This window comes from Scyliorhinus torazame, chromosome 4 (genome assembly GCF_047496885.1).
Source record: "Scyliorhinus torazame isolate Kashiwa2021f chromosome 4, sScyTor2.1, whole genome shotgun sequence".
In the NCBI taxonomy this organism is placed as follows: Eukaryota; Metazoa; Chordata; class Chondrichthyes; order Carcharhiniformes; family Scyliorhinidae; genus Scyliorhinus; species Scyliorhinus torazame.
In genome coordinates this window covers 121822471-121844971 of record NC_092710.1, presented here as the reverse complement: position 1 = coordinate 121844971, position 22501 = coordinate 121822471, and the positions used below count along the sequence as shown (strand labels likewise).

At 48.3% G+C, this 22501-nt stretch overlaps 1 protein-coding gene across 1 annotated transcript in view; it reads right to left on the bottom strand.

Annotated features, from left to right (window-relative positions):
• Window positions 1-22501, bottom strand: part of hmgcll1 (3-hydroxymethyl-3-methylglutaryl-CoA lyase like 1) — a 190571-nt gene that overhangs the window by 88836 nt on the left and 79234 nt on the right. The window contains exon 7 of the mRNA XM_072498565.1: window positions 7874-8062. Coding sequence (XP_072354666.1) covers window positions 7874-8062 — 189 coding nt within the window. The remainder of the gene's footprint in view (window positions 1-7873; window positions 8063-22501) is intronic.

The window sequence follows — 22501 nt, the reverse complement described above, 5'->3', positions numbered from 1 at the left end:
CCTAGGGGACCACATCTCCCGGTTGGGTGTGCAGCCGGATGCGGACAAGGTGCCAGCCATCACGGCCATGCAGAAGCCATCGGATAAGAATGCGGTCCTCCGATTTTTGGGCATGGTCAACTTCCTGGGGAAGTTCATCCCCAACCTCGCCTCCCATACCACAGCTCTCCAGAACCTGGTCAGGAAGACGACAGACTTCCAATGGCTTCCCGCCCACACGCGCAAATGGGAGGAGCTTAAGGCCAAGCTTACCACGGCCCTGGTATTGGCATTTTTTGATCCCACGAAGGAAACAAAAATTTCAACGGATGCCAGCCAATCCGGCATTGGGGCGGTGCTCCTGCAACACGATGAGGCCTCATCATGGGACCCCGTTGCATATGCCTCACGTGCCATGACCCCCACGGAACAGCGCTACCCGCAGATCAAAAAGGAGTGCCTAGGCCTGTTGACTGGGGTCGACAAATTTCATGATTACGTGTACGGCCTCCCCCAATTCACTGTCGAGGCCGACCATCGCCCGCTGGTCAACATTCTACAAAAAGACCTGAATGATATGACCCCCTAGCCACCAGCGCATTCTACTTAAACTCCAGCGGTACGATTTCTAGCTCCTATACACCCCGGGCAAGGACCTGATCATAGCCGATGCTCTATCCAGGGCAGTCAACACCCCGTGTGACCCAGCGTGATTCGTCTGCCAGGTTGACGCCCATGTGGCCTTCGTGGCCTCCAATCTACCGGCCACAGATGAACGCCTCGTCCAAATTTGCCGCGAGACTGCGGCTGACCCCCTGCTACAGCGTGTCATGCGCCATCTAACAGACGGGTGGCTCAAGGGCCAATGCCCGCAGTGCTACAACATCAGAGACGATCTGGCGGTAGTCGATGGTGTCCTCCTGAAGCTGGACCGCATCGTGATCCCGCACAGCATGCGCCAGCTTGTCTTGGAACAGCTACACGAGGGCCATCATGGCGTGGAGAAGCGCCGCCGACGGGCCCGAGAGGCACTGTACTGGCCCGGCATCAATGACGAAATCGCCAACACAGTGCTCAACTGCCCCACCTGTCAGCGGTTCCAGCCGGCCCAACCACGTGAGACCCTACAGCCCCATGAGTTGGTCACGTCCCCTTGGTCTAAGGTAGGCATCGACCTGTTCCACGCGCTGGACAGGGACTATGTTCTGATTGTAGACTATTTTTCAAACTACCCGGAGGTGGTACGTTTGCACAACAGCAGATCGTCTGCAGTCATCCATGCCTGGAAGGACACCTTTGCTCGTCACGGCATCCCATTCACTGTGATGTCGGACAATGGCCCCTGCTTTGCAAGCCAGGAATGGTCCAACTTTGCCAGGAGGTACAACTTTGTGCATGTGACATCCAGTCCCCTGTACTCCCAATCCAATGGCAAAGCGGAGAAGGGCGTCCACATAGTCAAGCGGCTCCTCTGCAAGGCTGCCGATGCTGGTTCCGATTTCTACCTTTCCCTGCTGGCCTATCGCTCGGCCCCACTGTCCACTGGCCTGTCGCCAGCCCAGCTGCTCACGGGTCGCACCCTGAGGACGACGGTACCGTCCATTCACGTCCCAGACCTCGACCACGTTCCGGTCCTTCAACGAATGCAACTGTCTCGTGCACAGCACAAGGCGGCTCATGACTCCCGTGCAATGATCTCCCTGCTCTGGCTCCAGATGACAACATCCGCATCCATCTTCCGGATGGGGGCTGGTCCGTAACTGCTGTGGTTCTTCGGCAGGTGGCTCCCCGCTCGTTCCTGGTTCGTCTACCGGATGGTTCCATTCTGCGCCGTAATCGACGTGCCCTTCGTCTCGTACGTGATCTTCCACCAGTGCTACGCCCTCCTGTTGACCCTGACCTGGACAATGCAGAGATTCCGGTCACTCTGCATCCTCCTCACTCTGACGCAGTCCAGCCCGCTCCTCAGCCGGTGGCTCGCTCGCTACGTGATCTTCCGCCAGTGCCACGCCCTCCTGTTGACCCTGACCTGGACTATGCAGAGATTCCGGTCACTCTGCATCCTCCTCACTCTGACGCAGTCCAGCCCGCTCCTCAGCCGGTGGCTCCTGACCCATCCTTGAGGCGGTCAACCAGAATTCGTCGCCCACCTCAGAGACTTAATTTGTGAACTTTGTGCACTAATGGACTCTCTGGTCTGTCCTGTTCTTCCGTTTAATCGTTCAAGTGGTTTGTATATAGTGTTCATCTCATTATTTGTGTGACACACTGTTTTTTCTGCACCAGGCACCTTCCCATGTAAATAGCTTAGTTTTATGTACATAGTCCTGTAAATATTTCGCACACGTAGTCAGGAACATTCACCATACACTATTTATTGTCACGCAGGCACATTTTTTTTTTATAACAGGGGGGATGTCATAATATACACCAGTATATCATGGTGCAGACACACACTGATGGACACACAGTGGGACCAATCAACATACACAACACCGCAGCCAATCACCAGTGAGCGCACATGCGCTATAAAGACAGGCGGCATCAGCGTTCCCGCTCATTCGAGTAGCAGCTAGCTAGGAGCACAGAGATCACAGCCTGCAACACAGACATTCACCATGTGCTGACTGCATCAAATGGTTGGACAAGGCAAAGGTCTTTAGTTCAAGCTGGTATCGTATTTACCCACAGTTCAAGTATGTTTAGATAGTTAACCTTTTAATAAAATAGTGTTGCACTACTTCAAATGTTGGTGACCTGTATGTGATCCAGAACACCCAACACATCAAACAGGTCTTCAGCTGAGTTAAAATACAAAAAGCTGGAAAACCTCAGCTGGTTGGGTCACATTTGTGGGGAGAGAAACAGAGTTGATGTTTCGAGTCCATATGACTCTTTTTAAGAGCCGACTGGATTTGCTGTGGGATACATCCCACTGAGAGCCACCTCCTGTGTATTCCGAGTGTGCTGCAAAAGCTGTGAAAGTCTTTCAATTGAATAAACGCAACTCAGGCTTTGGACCAGGATGTTGTCCTGCAAAACAGTTTGTTTTGAATTTCCCTTTTTGGAAGTTGAGGATTGCACTTCTGTTTAAAGTGAAAGCAATTTTGATATATGGGTAATATTCCCTGGATTTTATCATTCAGAATTTTCTGCTGCCAGAAAATGAATATTGATGTGATCGTGTTGGCAAAGAACATTTGTCACAAAGACCTTGGGCTGGATTCACCAGTTGCCGACGCCGAAATCGCGTTCGGCGAACGGCCGGAGAATCGAAGTTCCTGACCAAATCGGGGCGGCGCTTTCGCGATGCTCCGCCCCCTCCAAAGCACCACATTGCCTGAGGCACCCCCTCCACCCCGATGATCTGCCCCCGACCGGCCGAGTTCCTGACAGCGTAGAAAACGTGTGGTCTCACCCACCAGGAACACGGCGTGGTGGCAGCGCCACCAAAGTCAGGGGAGGGCCGATCCGCGGGTCGCGGGGGACATTATTCGGGGCTGGGGGCACTGTGGTGGGGCGGTCCAGAGCCCGCAAGCCGGCCAAAGGGGGGTGGACTACTTCATGGGCCGGGTCCACGAGCGGCTGCCGCCATGTTGCACAGCGCAGCTACAGAAGGCTGCCGCCGTGCGCATGCGTGGCCACGGACCCGGCAATTCTCCGGGGCGTATCGGCAGCTAGTTAGGCTGCGTGCTCTACGCTGCTGTCCTGCTAGTCCCCAGCAAAACGGGGAATCAATGGGCATTTTGCACCAGTTTTTCTGGTGTAAAACGTCACCTTTCCCACGCCTTAATGGGGACATCGCCCCAGAACTGGAGAATCCAGCCCCTTGATTTACAACAAAATTATTTATTACTAACACTCCTCTAAAGGTTTACTATAATGTCTAAGATTAATACAGTTGGAAATAATGGTCATAGAGTCATAGATGTTTACAACATGGAAACAGACCCATCGGCCCAGCTGGTCCATGCTGCCCAGTTTCTATCATTAAGCTATTCCCACTTGCCCGCAGTTGGCCCACATCCCTCTATACCCACCCTGCCCATGTTGGCCCATATCCCTCTATACCCACCCTGCCCATGTAACTGTCTAACTGCTTTTTAAAAGACAAATTTGTACCCGCCTCTACCACTGCCTCTGGCAGCCCATTCCAGATGCTCACCATCCTCTGTGTGAAGAAATTTCCCCTCTGGTCTCTTTTGTATTTCTCCCCTCTCACCTTAAACCTATGCCCTCTAGTTCTAGACTCCTCTACCTTTGGAAAAGATGTCAACTACCTACCTTATCTATGCTCCTCATTATTTTATAGACCTCTATAAGATCACCCCTAAGCCTCCTACGCTCCAGGGGAAAAAGTCCCAGCCTATCCAGCCTCTCCTTATAACTCAGACCATCAAGTCCCAGCAGCATCATAGTAAATTTTTTATGCATTCTTTTTAGTTTAACAATGTCCTTCCTCTAATAGGGTGAACAGAACCGAACATAGTATTCCATGTGCGGTCTTACCAAAGTCTTGTACAACTTCAACAAGACGTCCCAATTCCTCTATTCAATATTCTGACCAATGAAACCTAGCATGCTGAACGCCTTCTTCACCACCCTGTCCGCCTGCGACTCCACCTTCAAGGAGCTATGAACTTGTACCTCTAGATCTCTTTGTTCTGTAACTCTTCCCAACCCCCGACCATTAACTGAGTAGGTCCTGTCCTGATTTGATCGACCAAAATGCATCACCTCACATTAATCCAAATTAAACTCCATCTGCCACTCATCGGCCCACTGGCCCAATTGGTCAAGAGCAATCTTACATAACCTTCTTCACTGTCCACTATGCCACCTATCTTGGTGTCATCTGCAAACGTACCAACCTTGCTTCCTACATTTTCATCCAAATCATTAAAATATGTATAATAAATAACAATGGACCCAGCATCGGTCCCTGAGGGACACCACTTGTCACAGCCTCCAGTTTGAAAAACAAACCTCCACAAGCATCTTTAGGCTTCGGTGCCAAGCCAATTTTGTATCCAATTTGCTACCTCGCCCTGGATTCTGTGAGATTTAACCATTTGCAACAAGCTACCATGTGGTACCTTGTCAAAGGCCTTTCTGAACCATAAGGAGAAGCATCACATGTGAGCATGATCTGTTTTCCAGGGTTGAAGTGAACTGAAAGGTTTGAGACACTGACTTACACTAAGATACTACAGAGCTACCCTAAAATGTGACTGCTATCAAATCCTTACTAGCACCTTGTCGTGGTACACTTGGGTGAGATTCTCCGACCCCCCGCCTGGTCAGAGAATCGCCGGGGGTTGGCGTGAATCCCGCTCCTGGCGTCCTCCGAATTCTCCGCCCCCCCACAAAAAACGCCCCGGCATGAATCGCGACGCCCGCCTCGGACAATGGCGGGGACCGGTGCGACTCAATGGGCCCCGGGGCCGCCCGAATTCTCCGGCCCGCGATGGCCCGAAGTCCCGACTGTTTTTTGCCAGCCCCGCCGGCGTAAATTGGAGTAGGTCCTTACCGGCGGGACCTGATGACGCGGGCAGCCTCCAGTGTTCTTGGGGGGGCACGGGGGGATCTGGCCTCTGGAGGTGCCCCCACAGTGGCCTGGCTCACAATCGGTTCCCACCGATCCGCGGGCGGGCCTGTGCTGTGGGGGCACTCTATTCTTCCGCACCGGCGGCTGAAGCGGTCCGCCATGGCCGGTGCGGAAACGAAGCCCTCTGCGCATGCGCAGGGATGACGCCAGCACACGCTGGCGCTCCCGCACATGCGCCAACTCGCGCCGGCCGGCGGAGGCACTTCGACGCCAGTTGGCGTAGCACCAAGTCTCTTTCCCACCGGCCGGTGGGGCGCAAACCACTCCGGGGCGGGCCTAGCCCCTGATGGTGCGGAGGATTCCGCACCTTTGGGGCGGCCCAACGACGGAGTGGTTCACGCCACTTCTCGGTGCCGTGACCCCCTGCCCAGCCGGGTATAGGAGAATCCCGCCCATGGTGCATCCGGGTCACGTGTCCACATACTACACCACCTGCTGGTCGGTGCTGGAACTACAACAGTAAAACATATAATTTAGAATTACACATACAGGTGATGATGATTTACTCATTTTATATACAGATGATAATCTACCTATAACATATACCTTTGATAAAAGCTTTCGAGAGTTGTGTTTTATCATATTTTTCCAATTGCGTATCTTTTATCTTGTACATTTACATTTTATAGTTTCTTTTAATAAACATTTGAATCCTCCAAAAGTTTAAAAGTTATTACTACAGTCTTGTGCCTTTGTGTTCAGTAGGTATCCCTCCTCATTTCGACAAACGAAGATGATGATCAGCTGCGGCAGATTACTGAGACCTGGCTTGCTCAGTGTTAAAACAGCTGCAGTCACCACCATGGCCTCATTGGTGAATCTTGGTGTCCACAAACTTCAGCCATTTCTTCCAGAAACTGTTTCTTGCAGCTGCAATGCACCTTCATTTTAAGAGGAGTTGGTTGCCTTGAAGTGGCATCTTGGGTATTACTGGTACCCCTAATAGACAGGCAGCCAATGAGTAGCACTGGCCACATGTTAATTATTATAATAAGCATGCAGAATGGATATTTTATGCTACTCGCATCGGTGCCAGTGGGTGGTCCAATTTGGACTGCAATCCACTTTGAGTGCCAGTAAATTAAATTGTACTGGATGGCATTCTGCAATGTTTACTACAATTATGCCCATTATTCTGTGAAACCCATGAGTGAACGGTGAGCAGAGTGTATGGCATGGTCCCATCAGTGATTGACATTTGGAGCAAATCTGATGATCATAATAGGGCTCTGTACGGAATATTGGAGAGCACCTTTGATGAAGTGGGGAGCCAGAAATTCTCAGGTTGCACAGATCAACCTTGTGAAAGGGATATATTCCAAAATTCCCATCCTCCACTGAACAAAACTCAACCCCAGTGATGGTCAAATTGAAAGTCCAGTCATTCAGCTATGCAAGACTTCATGAAATAGAATATCAACTAAATAAAAATTATTTCGATAAAACCTTACAATTATTTTTTGAGACATGCAAAACAAAACTGAGATAAGTGAAAGAATACAGTGTTGTGACAGGATACAGCAGCATTGCAATTTCCCTGTGCAGTCAAAGGGAAGACTTTTATGGCCCTTCCCACTGGTGGGATCTTCCAGTTCTGCTGAAGGCAGTGGACCTTTCAGCAGCTCGCTGCATTTTCTGGCTCTGCCTCCGCCGTGATGGATTTCTACCCAAAATACTTGTTTTCGGTGTTTTAGAACCAAAGAATAGAACCATAGAATTGCTACAGTGCAGAAGGAGGCCATTTGGCCCATCCAGTCTGCATCGACCCTCTGAAAGGGCACCCTACTAGACCCACTCCCCCACCCTATCTCCGCAGCCCCATATAAGCTGCAGATTCATGGACACTGAGAGGCAATTTAGCATGGTCAATATACCTAAGCTGCACATCTTTGGACTGTGGGAGGAAACCAAGTGAAAATGCCATCTCCACACAGACAGTCACCCAAGGCCGGAATTGAACTTGGGTCCCTGGCGCTGTGAGGCAGCAATGCTAACCCACTGTGCCGCCCCCACTTACTTTTTAAAACATTGATTTTTGTTTAAAGTAGTTAGTCACCCGCTTCATTTTTAAATCTTCACATCTTATCATATCATTTATATCATACTTATATCATGTTCAGATGAGTGTTATTAACTCTACAGCAGGTCCATCAGAGTTAGCACCAAGAGCAGGGATTATTCCACCAATTTGTTTCTCTTCACACTCCAACAATTCCTGGCTTGATCTAATCCCCACCATAACCCTCACTGGTGCCTATGTAAATTGCAAAATAAAACTGGGCTTACCTGTAAAGCTACAAAGACGTTAGCCAGAGCCTGGCCATATGTGTCATGGCAATGAACAGCAAGAGCACTTTTCGGGATTTCTTTCATCACTGCTTCCAGCATTTTCTTCACATTGCCAGGCGTTCCTATCCCAGTCGTGTCCCCCAGAGAAATCTCATAGCAGCCCATACTATACATTCTTTTCGCCACCTACCAGGAAAAAATAATGAATTCTGATATAGTACTTTGCTTTTCGTTTCAACAGAAAGAGCAATAGATTTCTGGGAGTAGTGAAGAGGAAACCAACAAGCATAAAAAAGATAAATAGATAAAACAGATACTGATGACTACATCTGATCCTGTTTTCAAGGGGATGGCAAAAGTAGAAAACTTCAATGAGCATTTACTTTTTGGTTTATTTTATAAGTTTAGAGTACCCAATTCATTTTTTCCAATTAAGGGGCAATTTAACGTGGCTAATCTAACTACCCTGCACATCTTCGGGTTGTGGAGGCGAAACCCACGCAAACTTGGGGATAATGTGCAAACTCCACACGGACAGTGACCCAGAGCCGGGATCGAACCTGGGACCTCGGCGCCGTAAGGCAGCAGTGCTATTCACTGCGCCGCCGTGCTGCCCCCAATGAGTATTTTTGATGGTTTGATTCATTCAAAAGAGCTTTCGGAGTTCAAGGAAACTGTTAATAATGCCACTCGTTTTTTAAAAAAGTGAAACTGCATTTCTAAAAGTCGCAGGTCAATAAGTAGTCATGTGGAGAGTCCTTAAAACATTTTTGAAAGTGTATGTGAATGATCATTAGCGAATCCAATTTGATAATGTATATTCAGCATGTTTTGAGAAAATGAGGATCGTACACAATTAAATGTTCGGGATAATGCAGTGTTAGGAATAGAGATAGCTTTAAGTAAGTTATAGTTGTGTGTGGATGTTAGGAATAAGCTGCAGCTTTACGTTTAATTTTATTTCTGTGCTGTGGGGCAAAAAGGGAACCTGAGTTTAGGATTTACTTTAAAGAGTTGGCTAAGTCTGGTGATTTGTTTGTGCGCCTGCATTTTAATTTGGTTTTATGGCCCTTGGAATGGTGAGCTGTGTTATCAAGAGGCGGTGATTTAGTAAAATTAAGACAAAGTAGAAAAAATGGGCTGTTGCCTTGCAGCAGGGGACCCGACAGGCACAGGAAGAAACAGAAAGTAGTTTTGGTTCAGTTGGAAGCAGCAAGCAGGAGGACTTCGACAGAGGTAACTGCAGAATGCAGATTTCCCAAAATAACAGGAGACAATCCCAGAAAACAAGGTGGGACAAAAAGAAAGTCCTTGGAAGATAGGTAAGTCAATAAACAAGAACAGGAATCTGAATAAGGTCCTGTTCAATGATGTTAAATTAAAGGACAGAGGAAACGGCTCCAATTGAAAGAGAAAAAGATGCAGGGAGCAAAATCACGACAAAGTGGGCTGCCGAGGAACGAGAAGTTCCAATGAGACAGCTAAAGCACGTGAGACTCTTAACTATGGAGCTATGAAGCGGTGGCGGTCTGTTGGCACGACTGTGTGTCTGAGAGAGTGTGTGGAAGGCGAAGCTTGAATGAATGTGGCGCTCCAGGCGAGAGGAACATCAGGAGAGGTTGAAACCCTGGAAGCGTATCCTTGTTGAAGGTATCCAAGTGAACGTATATTTTTTGGGGAAATTCCAAGCCGAGTTCTTAGAAGGTAGAATTGGAAACCCAAGTTAAAAGGCAGTTTCTGAGGGACCAGTTTGCTCGTAAAGTGACACGCATCTGAGGGAGTTGATGAGAGAGATCCACAGACATTGCTTTGGGGTGCCACTGTCACTTGGTTTAGGAGAGTCGTGTGTCTGATGACAGGTTCACAATTGGTTTACATTGGACTGGATTCTCTGTTTTTGGAACTATGCACCCATGCCGTCGTAAAAACTGTGGCCTATCACGCCGGAAACACTCACGTGAAAAGGCCCCATATTCACAGCCCTGCAGGGGGCTAGCAAGGACCCGGCATGTTTCTAACAGCTTTACCTGCAGATAGGGCCACCCGCACTTCCGGGTCAGAGGCCGCGCATGCGTACGGCGGCGCCCTCCTGCGGCTACGCCGTGCTCCATGGCAGACTCAGACCGCGGAGCTGGCCCTCCCAAATAGTGCCCCCAATCGGTCGCGCGCCCGACCCTGATCAATTGCCCGGGTGCAAATGAGGCCACCCATGCCCTCCGATCGGCCCGGCCCCAACCTTGGCGGCCGCGGGCTCCGAACGGCAGGACCATGAGCGGTCCATGCCCTCGGGACTTCAGCCGATCGGGGGGGGAGAATAGTGGGGCAGGCCTCCAGCAATGGCCGCAGGTGGGGGGTACGTGACGTGGTGTACTTCCCGGGTACGCCGCTTTTCGGGGCCCGGAGAATCGGGGAACTGCCGCTGGTCACGATTCCCTGCGCTTAAATGGATTCTCTGCTCTGGCGCCGGATGCGATTTTGACGTCAGGGTGCGGAGAATCCAGACGATGGACCATGTGCTTACTGTGAAAATTAGATAGATTTTTGTCATCTGTATTATCCTAATGAATCTGTACATAATAATAATCTTTATTATTGTCACAAGTAGGCTTATATTAACACTGCAATGAGGTTACTGTGAAAAGCCCCGAGTCGCCACACTACGGCACCTGTTCAGGTACACAGAGGGTGAATTCAGGATGTCCAAATTACCTAACAGCACGTCTTTCGGGACTTGTGGGAGGAAACCGGAGCACCCGAAGGAAACCCACGCAGATACGGGGAGAACGTGCAGACTCCTCACAGACAATGACCCAGCCGGGAATCGAACCTGGGACCCTGGCACTATGAAGCCACAGTGCTAACCACTGTGCTAAAATGCTGCCCATAAATGTAAAGGTATGGGGCGAGATTCTCTGGCCATGTTCACCCGGCGACCGGGGAACCCCATCCGAGGTCAATGGATTTTTCCACTGTCGGCATCTCACCCATGGCGTTCCTGCGGCCGGCAGGGCGGGAGAATCCATCCTATAGTGTGGTTGAAGGAGTAATGTAATAAAGTTTATATTTTCTTGTTTAGTAAACATTTATTCTCTTGTTAAAAGTTAAGCAGCAGACTCCTGTGACTCTGTTCAGTAGTTACCATCCACCGTTCTACACAAAGCATGGAAGTTAGAGTTGATTAGGCTAGGTTTCACCCTGGTCTGACTTGTCCAAACGTAACATCTATTGCGATCATAACAACAGACATGGTGGACAATGGTAACCTCATTCCTAATAAAAACAGAAAATGCTGGATCAACTTGGGTCATACTACTTGAAACGTTAACTCTGGGTGTCACTTACCGACGTCGTTGCCCCCCGACTTGTCGATGCGACGAAGACATTGGATCTTGCAAGAGGCCTCTCGTGAGAAGAGGCACCTAGGAGATTCATCAGATCCTTACGAGATGTTGCGCTCTGAATCTCGTCTGTGATGGGCGACTCCAGATCAGCATAATTAAGTGATCTGTACAGCTCATTTAAGTATGTCTGGGCTGGATTCCCCTGGCGCTCAAGAACACACAGCTTCCCAGCGAGGCATGGACCAGGCACCATTTAGTACTGGTCCACACAAATGTGGACCAGGTGTAATGGCACCAGGGGGGGTCTCCCAGTCCATTGGAGACCGCTGGGTGGTCAAGGACAGGACAGGGTGGCCCCCTAGTTCTCCTTCTGGAACCCAGGCATATTTGCACTGCCAGCCTGGCACCTTGGCAGACCACCCTGGCCCTGCTAAGGTGCCCCATTGCCACTAGCAGGCTGGCAGGGGATTGCCACTGTGGTGCCCTAGCTGGCAGTGCCAGTGTTCCCAGGTGGCACTGCCAAAGGTCTGGGCCTGAGGGGAGCCATGCCCATGAAAGGGGCCCACAGCGATCCTGCAGTGGGGTGTCCTCAAGGTGGAGCCACCCATAGGGGAGGTATGGGGTAAAAGCAAATGTGGGCGGGGGTGGGGGTTGAAATTGCCCATGGGTGGGGGATGTGGGGTGAGAGACCCTCCAGCTCCCTTTCAAAGTGGAGGCCCAATCCCTGAGGAGCCGGTTTCGTCGGTGAGTTCAGCTCCCCAGTGTTGAGGAAAATTCGAAGTGTGGGCTACACTGGGGAGAAACTCTCTAAGGTCCCCCAAAATTATTACGTGTGTTGAATAGTGATGTACATCTCACTCAAAAAAGCCGACAAGAAACATCCCGCCAAACCCGCCCAAAATGACACTCTGAAATGTTTTGGTTGAATCGCGCCAACTGTTTCTCTCTCCACAGATGCTGCCAGACTTGTTGAGCTTACCCAGCATTTTCTGTTTTTATTTCAGGTTTCTAACATCCACAGTATTTTGCTTTAATTTGAGAGAACCTCATTAATATGACTTGTTTAGATTTCAGGGATCTTGAGACAATGTTCTGTGGTGATCTCTATGTGCATGTACATAAGGGGTTAATGTGTAATCAGTAGCACCAGATGATCACTAGAGGCTGGACCAACAGGTGTATAAATGAAACCACATTGTGCCTCTCTCCCTCTCTCTTTTGGGTGTACTGTGACCAGGACAGGAGTATGAGATTAGCTCAGATGGTTAGTGTAGTCAAGCATAGTTACTGTAGTTAGATCCAGTTGACCTTATCACTAGTATCAATGTTAAAGTAAAGAACTCACGCAATTATTGTTATAGTTACTCAATTAACCTTTTGTTACTACTGGACGAGTTCGAGTCTTTTTCATCAAGGTTCAGAAAACCTCATCAGCAACCAAGGTTTGAGTAACACATATTACATTCAGTAGTATATCAAAACACACAAAGAAGTGTAATAAAAGATGACACTGGAGTGTAATAAAAGATGGTACCAGGACTGTTGGCTTTAAAAGAACTAGTTAGAATACTTTAGACCAGAAGAAAGAAAACAAAGTACCGACTGCTCGACTGTGGAAGACTTCGCAGCATTTGGATCCTCGACGACTAAACGATTCGATGGACCACATTTTTTTTTTTAATTAAATATTTTATTGAAAATTTTTGGTCAACCAACACAGTACATTGTGCATCCTTTACACAATATTATAACAACACAAATAACAATGACTTATTTTATAAACAAAAAATGAATAAATAATAAATAACAAAAATGAAAACTAGCCCTAATTGGCAACTGCCTTGTCACAAGTAACACTCTCCAAAAATATAATTTAACAGTCCAATATATAATTATCTGTAGCAACCACCTATACATACTATACAGTATATATTAACAACCCTGAGAGTCCTTCTGGTTCCTCCCCCCACCCCCCTCTCCACCGCCCCCCCCCCCCACCCCCCGATCCTGGCCTGCTGCTGCTGCCTTCTTTTTCCCATTCAGTCTATCTTTCTGCGAGGTATTCGACGAACGGTTGCCACCGCCTGGTGAACCGTTGAGCCGACCCCCTTAGGACGAACTTAATCCGCTCTAGCTTTATAAACCCCGCCATGTCATTTATCCAGGTCTCCACCCCCGGGGGCTTGGCTTCTTTCCACATTAGCAATATCCTGCGCCGGGCTACTAGGGACGCAAAGGCCAAAACATCGGCCTCTCTCGCCTCCTGCACTCCCGGCTCTTGTGCAACCCCAAATATAGCCAACCCCCAGCTTGGTTTGACCCGGACTCCTACTACTTTTGAAAGCACCTTTGTCACCCCCATCCAAAACCCCTGTAGTGCCGGGCATGACCAAAACATATGGGTATGATTCGCTGGGCTTCTCGAGCACCTCGCACACCTATCCTCCACCCCAAAAAATTTACTGAGCCGTGCTCCAGTCATATGTGCCCTGTGTAATACCTTAAACTGAATCAGGCTTAGCCTGGCACACGAGGACGACGAGTTTACCCTGCTTAGGGCATCTGCCCACAGCCCCTCCTCGATCTCCTCCCCCAGCTCTTCTTCCCATTTCCCTTTTAGTTCATCTACCATAGTCTCCCCTTCGTCCCTCATTTCCCTATATATATCTGACACCTTACCATCCCCCACCCATGTCTTTGAGATCACTCTGTCCTGCACCTCTTGTGTCGGGAGCTGCGGGAATTCCCTCACCTGTTGCCTCGCAAAAGCCCTCAGTTGCATATACCTGAATGCATTCCCTTGGGGCAACCCATATTTCTCGGTCAGCGCTCCCAGACTCGCGAACTTCCCATCCACAAACAGATCTTTCAGTTGCGTTATTCCTGCTCTTTGCCACATTCCATATCCCCCATCCATTCCCCCCGGGGCAAACCTATGATTGTTTCTTATCGGGGACCCCCCCCCAAGGCTCCAGTCTTTCCCCTATGCCGTCTCCACTGTCCCCAAATCTTCAGTGTAGCCACCACCACTGGGCTTGTGGTGTAGTTCCTCGGTGAGAACGGCAATGGGGCTGTCACCATAGCCTGTAGGCTAGTCCCCCTACAGGACGCCCTCTCTAATCTCTTCCACGCAGCTCCCTCCTCCTCTCCCATCCACTTACTCACCATTGAGTAATTATAATTACTCCCCTCCACTTCTTGGAACCCCTCAACGCTATCGCCAGGGGCTCAATCGCAAGTGCAAACAATAATGGGGACAGAGGGCATCCCTGCCTTGTCCCTCTATGGAGCCGAAAATATGCAGATCCCCGTCCATTCGTGACCACGCTCGCCACTGGGGCCCTATACAACAGCTGCACCCATCTAACATACCCCTCTCCAAAACCAAATCTCCTCAACACCTCCCACAAATAATCCCACTCCACTCTATCAAATGCTTTCTCGGCATCCATCGCCACTACTATCTCTGTTTCTCCCTCTGGTGGGGCCATCATCATTACCCCTAACAACCTCCGTATATTCGTGTTCAGCTGTCTCCCCTTCACAAACCCAGTTTGGTCCTCGTGGACCACCCCCGGGACACATTCCTCTATTCTCATTGCCATTACCTTGGCCAGGACCTTGGCATCTACATTTAGGAGGGAAATAGGTCTATAGGACCCGCATTGTAGCGGGTCCTTTTCCTTCTTTAAGAGAAGCGATATCGTTGCTTCAGACATAGTCGGGGGCAGTTGTCACCTTTCCTTTGCCTCATTAAAGGTCCTCGTCAGTACCGGGGCGAGCAAGTCCACATATTTTCTATAGAATTCGACTGGGAATCCATCCGGTCCCGGGGCCTTTCCCGCCTGCATGCTCCTAATTCCTTTCACCACTTCTTCTACCTCGATCTGTGCTCCCAGTCCCACCCTTTCCTGCTCTTCCACCTTGGGAAATTCCAGCCGATCCAAGAAGCCCATCATTCTCTCCCTCCCATCCGGGGGTTGAGCTTCATATAATTTTTTATAAAATGTCTTGAACACTCCGTTCACTCTCTCCGCTCCCCGCTCCATCTCTCCTTCCTCATCCCTCACTCCCCCTATTTCCCTCGCTGCTCCCCTTTTCCTCAATTGGTGTGCCAGCAACCTGCTCGCCTTCTCCCCATATTCTTACTGTACACCCTGTGCCTTCCTCCATTGTACCTCTGCAGTGCCCGTAGTCAGCAAGTCAAATTCTACATGTAGCCTTTGCCTTTCCCTGTACAGTCCCTCCTCCGGTGCTTCCGCATATTGTCTGTCCACCCTCAAAAGTTCTTGCAGCAACCGCTCCCGTTCCTTACTCTCCTGCTTCCCTTTATGTGCCCTTATTGATATCAGCTCCCCTCTAACCACCACCTTCAACGCCTCCCAGACCACTCCCACCTGGACCTCCCCATTATCATTGAGTTCCAAGTACTTTTCAATGCACCCCCTCACCCTTAGACACACCCCCTCATCTGCCATTAGTCCCATGTCCATTCTCCAGGGTGGGCGCCCTCCTGTTTCCTCCCCTATCTCCAAGTCCACCCAGTGTGGAGCGTGATCCGAAATGGCTATAGCCATATACTCCGTTCCCCTCACCTTCGGGATCAATGCCCTACCCAGCACAAAAAAGTCTATTCGCGAGTAGACTTTATGGACATAGGAGAAAAACGAGAACTCCTTACTCCTAGGTCTGCTAAATCTCCACGGGTCTACACCTCCCATCTGCTCCATAAAATCTTTAAGTACCTTGGCTGCTGCCGGCCTCCTTCCAGTCCTGGACTTCGACCTATCCAGCCCTGGTTCCAACACCGTATTAAAATCTCCCCCCATTATCAGCTTTCCCATCTCTAGGTCCGGAATGCGTCCTAGCATCCGCCTCATAAAATTGGCATCATCCCAGTTCGGGGCATATACGTTTACCAAAACCACCGTCTCCCCCTGTAGTTTGCCACTCACCATCACGTATCTGCCCCCGTTATCCGCCACTATAGTCTTTGCCTCGAACATTACCCGCTTCCCCACTAATATAGCCACCCCCCTGTTTTTCGCATCTAGCCCCGAATGGAACACCTGCCCCACCCATCCTTTGCGTAGCCTAACCTGGTCTATCAGTTTCAGGTGCGTTTCCTGTAACATAACCACATCTGCCTTCAGTTTCTTAAGGTGTGCGAGTACCCGTGCCCTCTTTATCGGCCCGTTCAGCCCTCTCACGTTCCACGTGATCAGCCGAGTTAGGGGGCCTCCTACCCCCCCCCCCCCCCCCCCCCCCTTGTCGATTAGCCATCACTTTTTTCCAGCTCCTCACCCGGTTCCCACGCAGCTGTATCTCCCCCAGGCGGTGCCCCCCCCGCCCATCCTCTCCCATACCAGCTCCCCCCTCTCCCCAGCAGCAGCAACCCAGTAATTCCCCCCTCCCACCCCCCCCCCCCCCCGCTAGATCCCCCGCTAGCGTAATTACTCCCCCCATGTTGCTCCCAGAAGTCAGCAAACTCTGGCCGATCTCGGCTTCCCCCCGTGACCTTGGCTCGCACCGTGCGACGCCCCCTCCTTCCTGCTTCTCTATTCCCGCCATGATTATCATAGCGCGGGAACCAAGCCTGCGCTTCTCCCTTGGCCCCGCCCCCAATGGCCAACGCCCCATCTCCTCCACCTCCCCTCCTCCCCCCATCACCACCTGTGGGAGAGAGAAAAGTTACCACATCGCAGGATTAGTACATAAAACTCCTCTTTCCCCCCTTTTTTAACCCCCCTCTTTGCCCCCCACATTCGCCCCACCACTTTGTTCAAACGTTCTTTTTAATAACCCGCTCATTCCAGTTTTTCTTCCACAATAAAAGTCCACGCTTCATCCGCCGTCTCAAAGTAGTGGTGCCTCCCTCGATATGTGACCCACAGTCTTGCTGGTTGCAGCATTCCAAATTTTAGCTTCTTTTTATGAAGCACCGCCTTGGCCCGATTAAAGCTCGCCCTCCTTCTCGCCACCTCCGCACTCCAGTCTTGATAAACGCGGATCACCGCGTTCTCCCATTTACTGCTCCGAGTTTTCTTCGCCCATCTAAGGACCATTTCTCTATCCTTAAAACGGAGGAATCTCACCACTATGGCTCTGGGAATTTCTCCTGCTCTCGGTCCTCGCGCCATCACTCGGTATGCTCCCTCCACCTCCAACGGACCCGCCGGGGCCTCCGCTCCCATTAACGAGTGCAGCATCGTGCTCACATATGCCCCGACGTCTGCTCCCTCCACACCTTCAGGAAGACCAAGAATCCTCAGGTTGTTCCTCCTTGCGTTGTTTTCCAGTGCCTCCAACCTTTCCACACATCGTTTCTGATGTGCCTCCTGCGTCTCCGTCTTCACCACCAGGCCCTGTATGTCGTCCTCATTCTCGGCTGCCTTTGCCTTCACGACCCGAAGCTCCCGCTCCTGGGTCTTTTGTTCCTCCTTTAGCCCTTTGATCGTCTGTAGTATCGGGGCCAACAGCTCTTTCTTCATTTCCTTTTTGATCTCTTCCACACAGCATTTCAAGAACTCTTGTTGTTCAGGGCCCCATGTTAAACTGCCGCCTTCCGACGCCATCTTGGTTTTTGCTTGCCTTCCTTGCCGCTGTTCTAAAAGATCCACTGCAATCTGGCCACTTTCTCCTCCTTTTTCCATCCGTATCCAGGGGGGATTCCCTTCTGGTTTACCGCACAGTGTTTTTAGCCGTCAAAATTGCCGTTGGGGCTCCTATCAAGAGCCCAAAAGTCAGTTTCACCGGGAGCTGCCGAAACGTGCGACTCAGCTGGTCATCGCCGCACCCGGAAGTCCGATGGACCACATTGAAGATACATGGCAGCTGAAAACTAGTGGTAACTTAAGTGATAACTGGAAAATGTTTATACAAAAGTTCCAAGTATATATGGCAGCTAATGATTTAAACGCAGCCTCTGAAGAAAGGAAAATAGCACTGCTACTAGCAACAGCAGGACATGAAGCTATAGAGATCCATAACTCCTTTAATTTCTTGGAAGATGAGGACAAAACTAAATTTTACATGATTATCGCAAACTTTGAAGAACACTAAAAGTTAGTCTGGTGAGATCCTGGAAAGATTTAACTTTCGTAATAGGTACCAGAGAAACAGAGAGCCCATCACTAATTTTATTACAGACCTCAAGTTAATAGCACAAGGCAGTAATTTTGCTGATTTCAGAGACTCAATGATAATGGATCAATTAATTTATGGACTATCTGATGAAAGTTTAAAGGAAGCACTTTCACAAAAAAAGTATTTTATTCTAGAAATCGCGATTGAACAGTGCATGAACAGAAAAAAAATCAGTAACTTCAATTTATCCAAAGAAAAAACCGTGCGAAAACTTACCACAAGGTGAAGGCAGTATCTCACTCGATGCAAAAGCACATTTTAAATGGCAGCCATCTTGAGCGAGAGCGTTCCAGCCAGTGCGCACATGCGCACTTCTCAAAAAATAAAAAGGCAAAATACGATTCCACGCATGCGCAGTTGAAAAAAGAGCGCACAGTAAAGGAAAATCGGGTTGCACATGTGCAATTGATTCCTACGCTTTACTTCACGAGCGTCATGATGTCAGAATACTCATACCACGCCCACTTAAAGCAACACTGCCAAAAATTAAAAATAAGAGTTTTAAAACTACAAAACACAAATGTTTTACCTCGAAAGACAGAACAATGTCTGAACCTCAACCAACAGTTGAAAATAACCTCCGCAGTACCCTGGAACAAGCAATTTGCACCACCCAAAGTAAAGAGCACAATGACAAATCCAAAACCAAAGAAAATGATTTGTTCAATGAACATGAAGAGCACAATAACAAATCCGAAACAAAAAAGATGATTTGTATATTGAAGAATACTACTCAGACAGGCTGAGTTATTTGGATATGATGATCATAGCATCAGCAACATGGTTGAAAAGCTCAATATGACTCTACTCATGGTAGATGAATCCAATACCATGATGCAATGGCAGATCGCTGATACATTGGATGATAGCAACCTGTCAATCAGCCAAGAAGAAAACTACGCCACAGAAAGGGTACTGACCCATTCCATTGAGAGAGCGCTGGTCATCTCCACAGAGAGAACACTGCACAACTCCACAGTGAGAGTAATGAAAGACTCCACAGAGAGAGTGATGGAAGCCTCCTCCAAGAGATTATTGACAGACTCCAGAATGGAAGCAATTAAAGACTCCTGAGCAACAACCATGCATGAAGAAGACTATGAAGATCTATCCACTTTATTTGAGCAATTAGAAGAAGACTGTGAACGTCCACCCAGCTCATTTAATCAACAGCAAGAAGACAATGATTGTCTACCCACTGTTTGTGAGAATAGTGACACAGTGATCACAATCGACATACAAGATGTGCAAGATCACAGTGAGACTGGCAGATCTCAGCTCGTCTGTACAGAAGCACTCAACAATCAAAGTGAAACTACTCATGAGTCCAGTGAGACCACATCAATTAAAACCTCATTTACTCCTGACTACCCACAAGAAAATGAAATCTTGAAGGTTTTGACTCCAGAAGAGGAGCACCAAGAAACCAAAGATGATTCAAATGAACCTGAAATGACCCCAGAAGAGGAGCATCAAGAGGTCAAAGATGAAGCAAATCAACCAGAAATTACTCTAGAAGAGGAGCACCAAGAGATCACAGATAAAGCAGATCAACCAGAAATGACTCCAGAAGAGGAGCATCAAGGAAGCAAAGAGGAATCAAATCCACCACAATGTCACCAAGGTCAATTCAACATCAGTTCATTCTCACAAACCTCAATGCAAAAAGCTCAATGAAACATCAGATATCACAAAGGACACTGATACCAATAACTTTAAGAATGACTCTAGTTATCCACAAGGAACAATCATTGAGCACAACAAGAACAGCAAGAAGCACAACAAACACAACAACAAAAACAACAAACACGACAAAAACAACAAAGACAGAAACAACAAAAACAACAACAATGAAACAACAACCTGTGCAACATGGTACAACTCTGCACATGAAGGACAATGTAACAGCACACTGCAAAACAATGACAAGAGTACAAACATAACATGGCATGACAATGGATCTCACAAATTCATATCATCCTCACAACAAACAAGCAAACCAGCATTCAAGGCAGATGACATACAGAATCAATACCGCAAGCACAGGAAAAAGCCCAGGTCAGACAACTAAGATGGAACACAGAATCGCTACCACAAGCATAGAAAAAAAGTCAAAATCAGACAACAAAATGATTCAACCATTTGAACACCTCATGATGACTTGTTGGGACTGAACCACAAGCAAACGGAAAAAAAATCCTAAGAGACTAAACATATCAACATTTGACCGATTAACTCATTGATTTTATGTAATGCATTTGCAAACTGCATCCATTATGTTTGTTCAATTTTCTTTACAATGTACAGAAAATATGTAACACAAGAAAAAAAAGGGGGATGTAGTGTCCAGGTACATAAGGGGTTAATGTGTAATCAGTAGCACCAGATGATAACTAGAAGGCCGGACCAACAGGGGTATAAAAGCAACCGCATTGTGCCTCTCTCCCTCTCTCTTTCGGGTGTACTGTGACCAGGACAGGAGTATAAGATTAGCTCAGATGGTTTGTGTAGTCAAGCATAGTTGAAAACAATAAGTGAAAATCGCTTATTGTCACAAGTAGGCTTCAAATGAAGTTACTGTGAAAAGCCCCTAGTCGCCACATTCTGGCGCCTGTTCGTGGAGGTTGGTATGGGAATTGAACTGTGCTGCTGGCCTGCCTTGGTCTGCTTTAAAAGCCAGCGATTTAGCCCAGTGTGCTAAACCAGCCCCTGTTAATGTACCAGTTACTGTAGTTAGATCCAGTTGACCTTATCACTCGTATCAAAGTTAAAGTAAAGAACTCACGCAATTATTGTTATAGTTACTCAATGAACCTTTTGTTACTACTGGACGAGTTCGAATCTTCTTCATCGCGATTGAGAAAACCTCATCAGCAACCCAGGTTTGAGTAACACATATTATACTCAGTAGTATATCAAAACTTACAAAGAAGTGTAATAAAAGATGATACAGGAATATAATAAAAGAGGTTCCATGTCTGGAAATACTGGTAAGCTAAGGTATCACACGCAAGTGAACATAGAACTGGCTTTAACAACAGAAAACACGACAGAAACAAAAATGCGAATTTGTCAGACTAGATAGGAGATATAAGTGGGTGCCATGGGGCTCAAATATTGGGAACTTTGTATTTTTAATATAAGAATTATTTGGAAATTTGCAGATGGCTTCAGAACAGGAAACAGGTGATAGGGCATCAAAGAGAACTTGCATTTGGATAGCAATATATCTTTCATGGCCTCAGGGCAATGAAGAGCTTTTGAAGTGGTCACTGTAAAATATAGGGATGCATTGCGTATCCCAAACACAGCAAGTGAAATGATCTGTTTTCAGTGGTGTTGACTGAGGAATAAATACTGGCTAAGGGACAAGGAGAACTCCCCGGCAATAATTAATTCCTGAACTTTGATGTGTAGGCTTCTCGTTGGCTTCCATAAATATAGCAATGGAGGAATGGTACTCCCCCATCTTCTTCATACATTGTCAAGCGATCTTTTACATCATTCTAAGAGGGGGTGGTATGGTAGCACAGTAGTTAGCAGTACTACCTCACAGAGCCAGGGACCTGGATTCAATTCTAGCCTTGGGTGACTGTGCGGAGTCTGCACGTTCTCCCCGTGTCTGCATGGGTCTTCTCTAGGTGCACCGGTTTCCTGCCACAGTCCAAAGATATGTAGCTTAGGTGGATTGGCCATGCTAAATTACCCCTTAGTGTTAGGTGAGGTTACTGGGTAATGGGATAAGATGGGGGCGTGGGCCAAGATAAGGTGCTCATTTAGAGGGTCAGTGCAGACTCAATGGTTCGAATGGCCTCCTTCTGCACTCTAGGAATTCTATGTTTCCACAATTAGTTGAGACAGTGGATAGGGTCTCAATTTAACGCCTCAATAGAAAAGCATTTCGTACAACATGCAAATTTACAGAGTTGAGCTTGAACCCACTACTATCTGGCACAGAGGCAAAAGTGTTACCATTAAGCGAAGACTGACACTGCGCTGCAGTGAGATTCAAAAATATTTTAATGGAATATCAGATTAAATGAATCCAATGGGGTAATTCTGACCCCCAAGAACGGGTGAGTTCAGAAAAGATAGAATGCAGATGTCTGCCAGATTGCCTCAGAGCTGTCACGTTGCT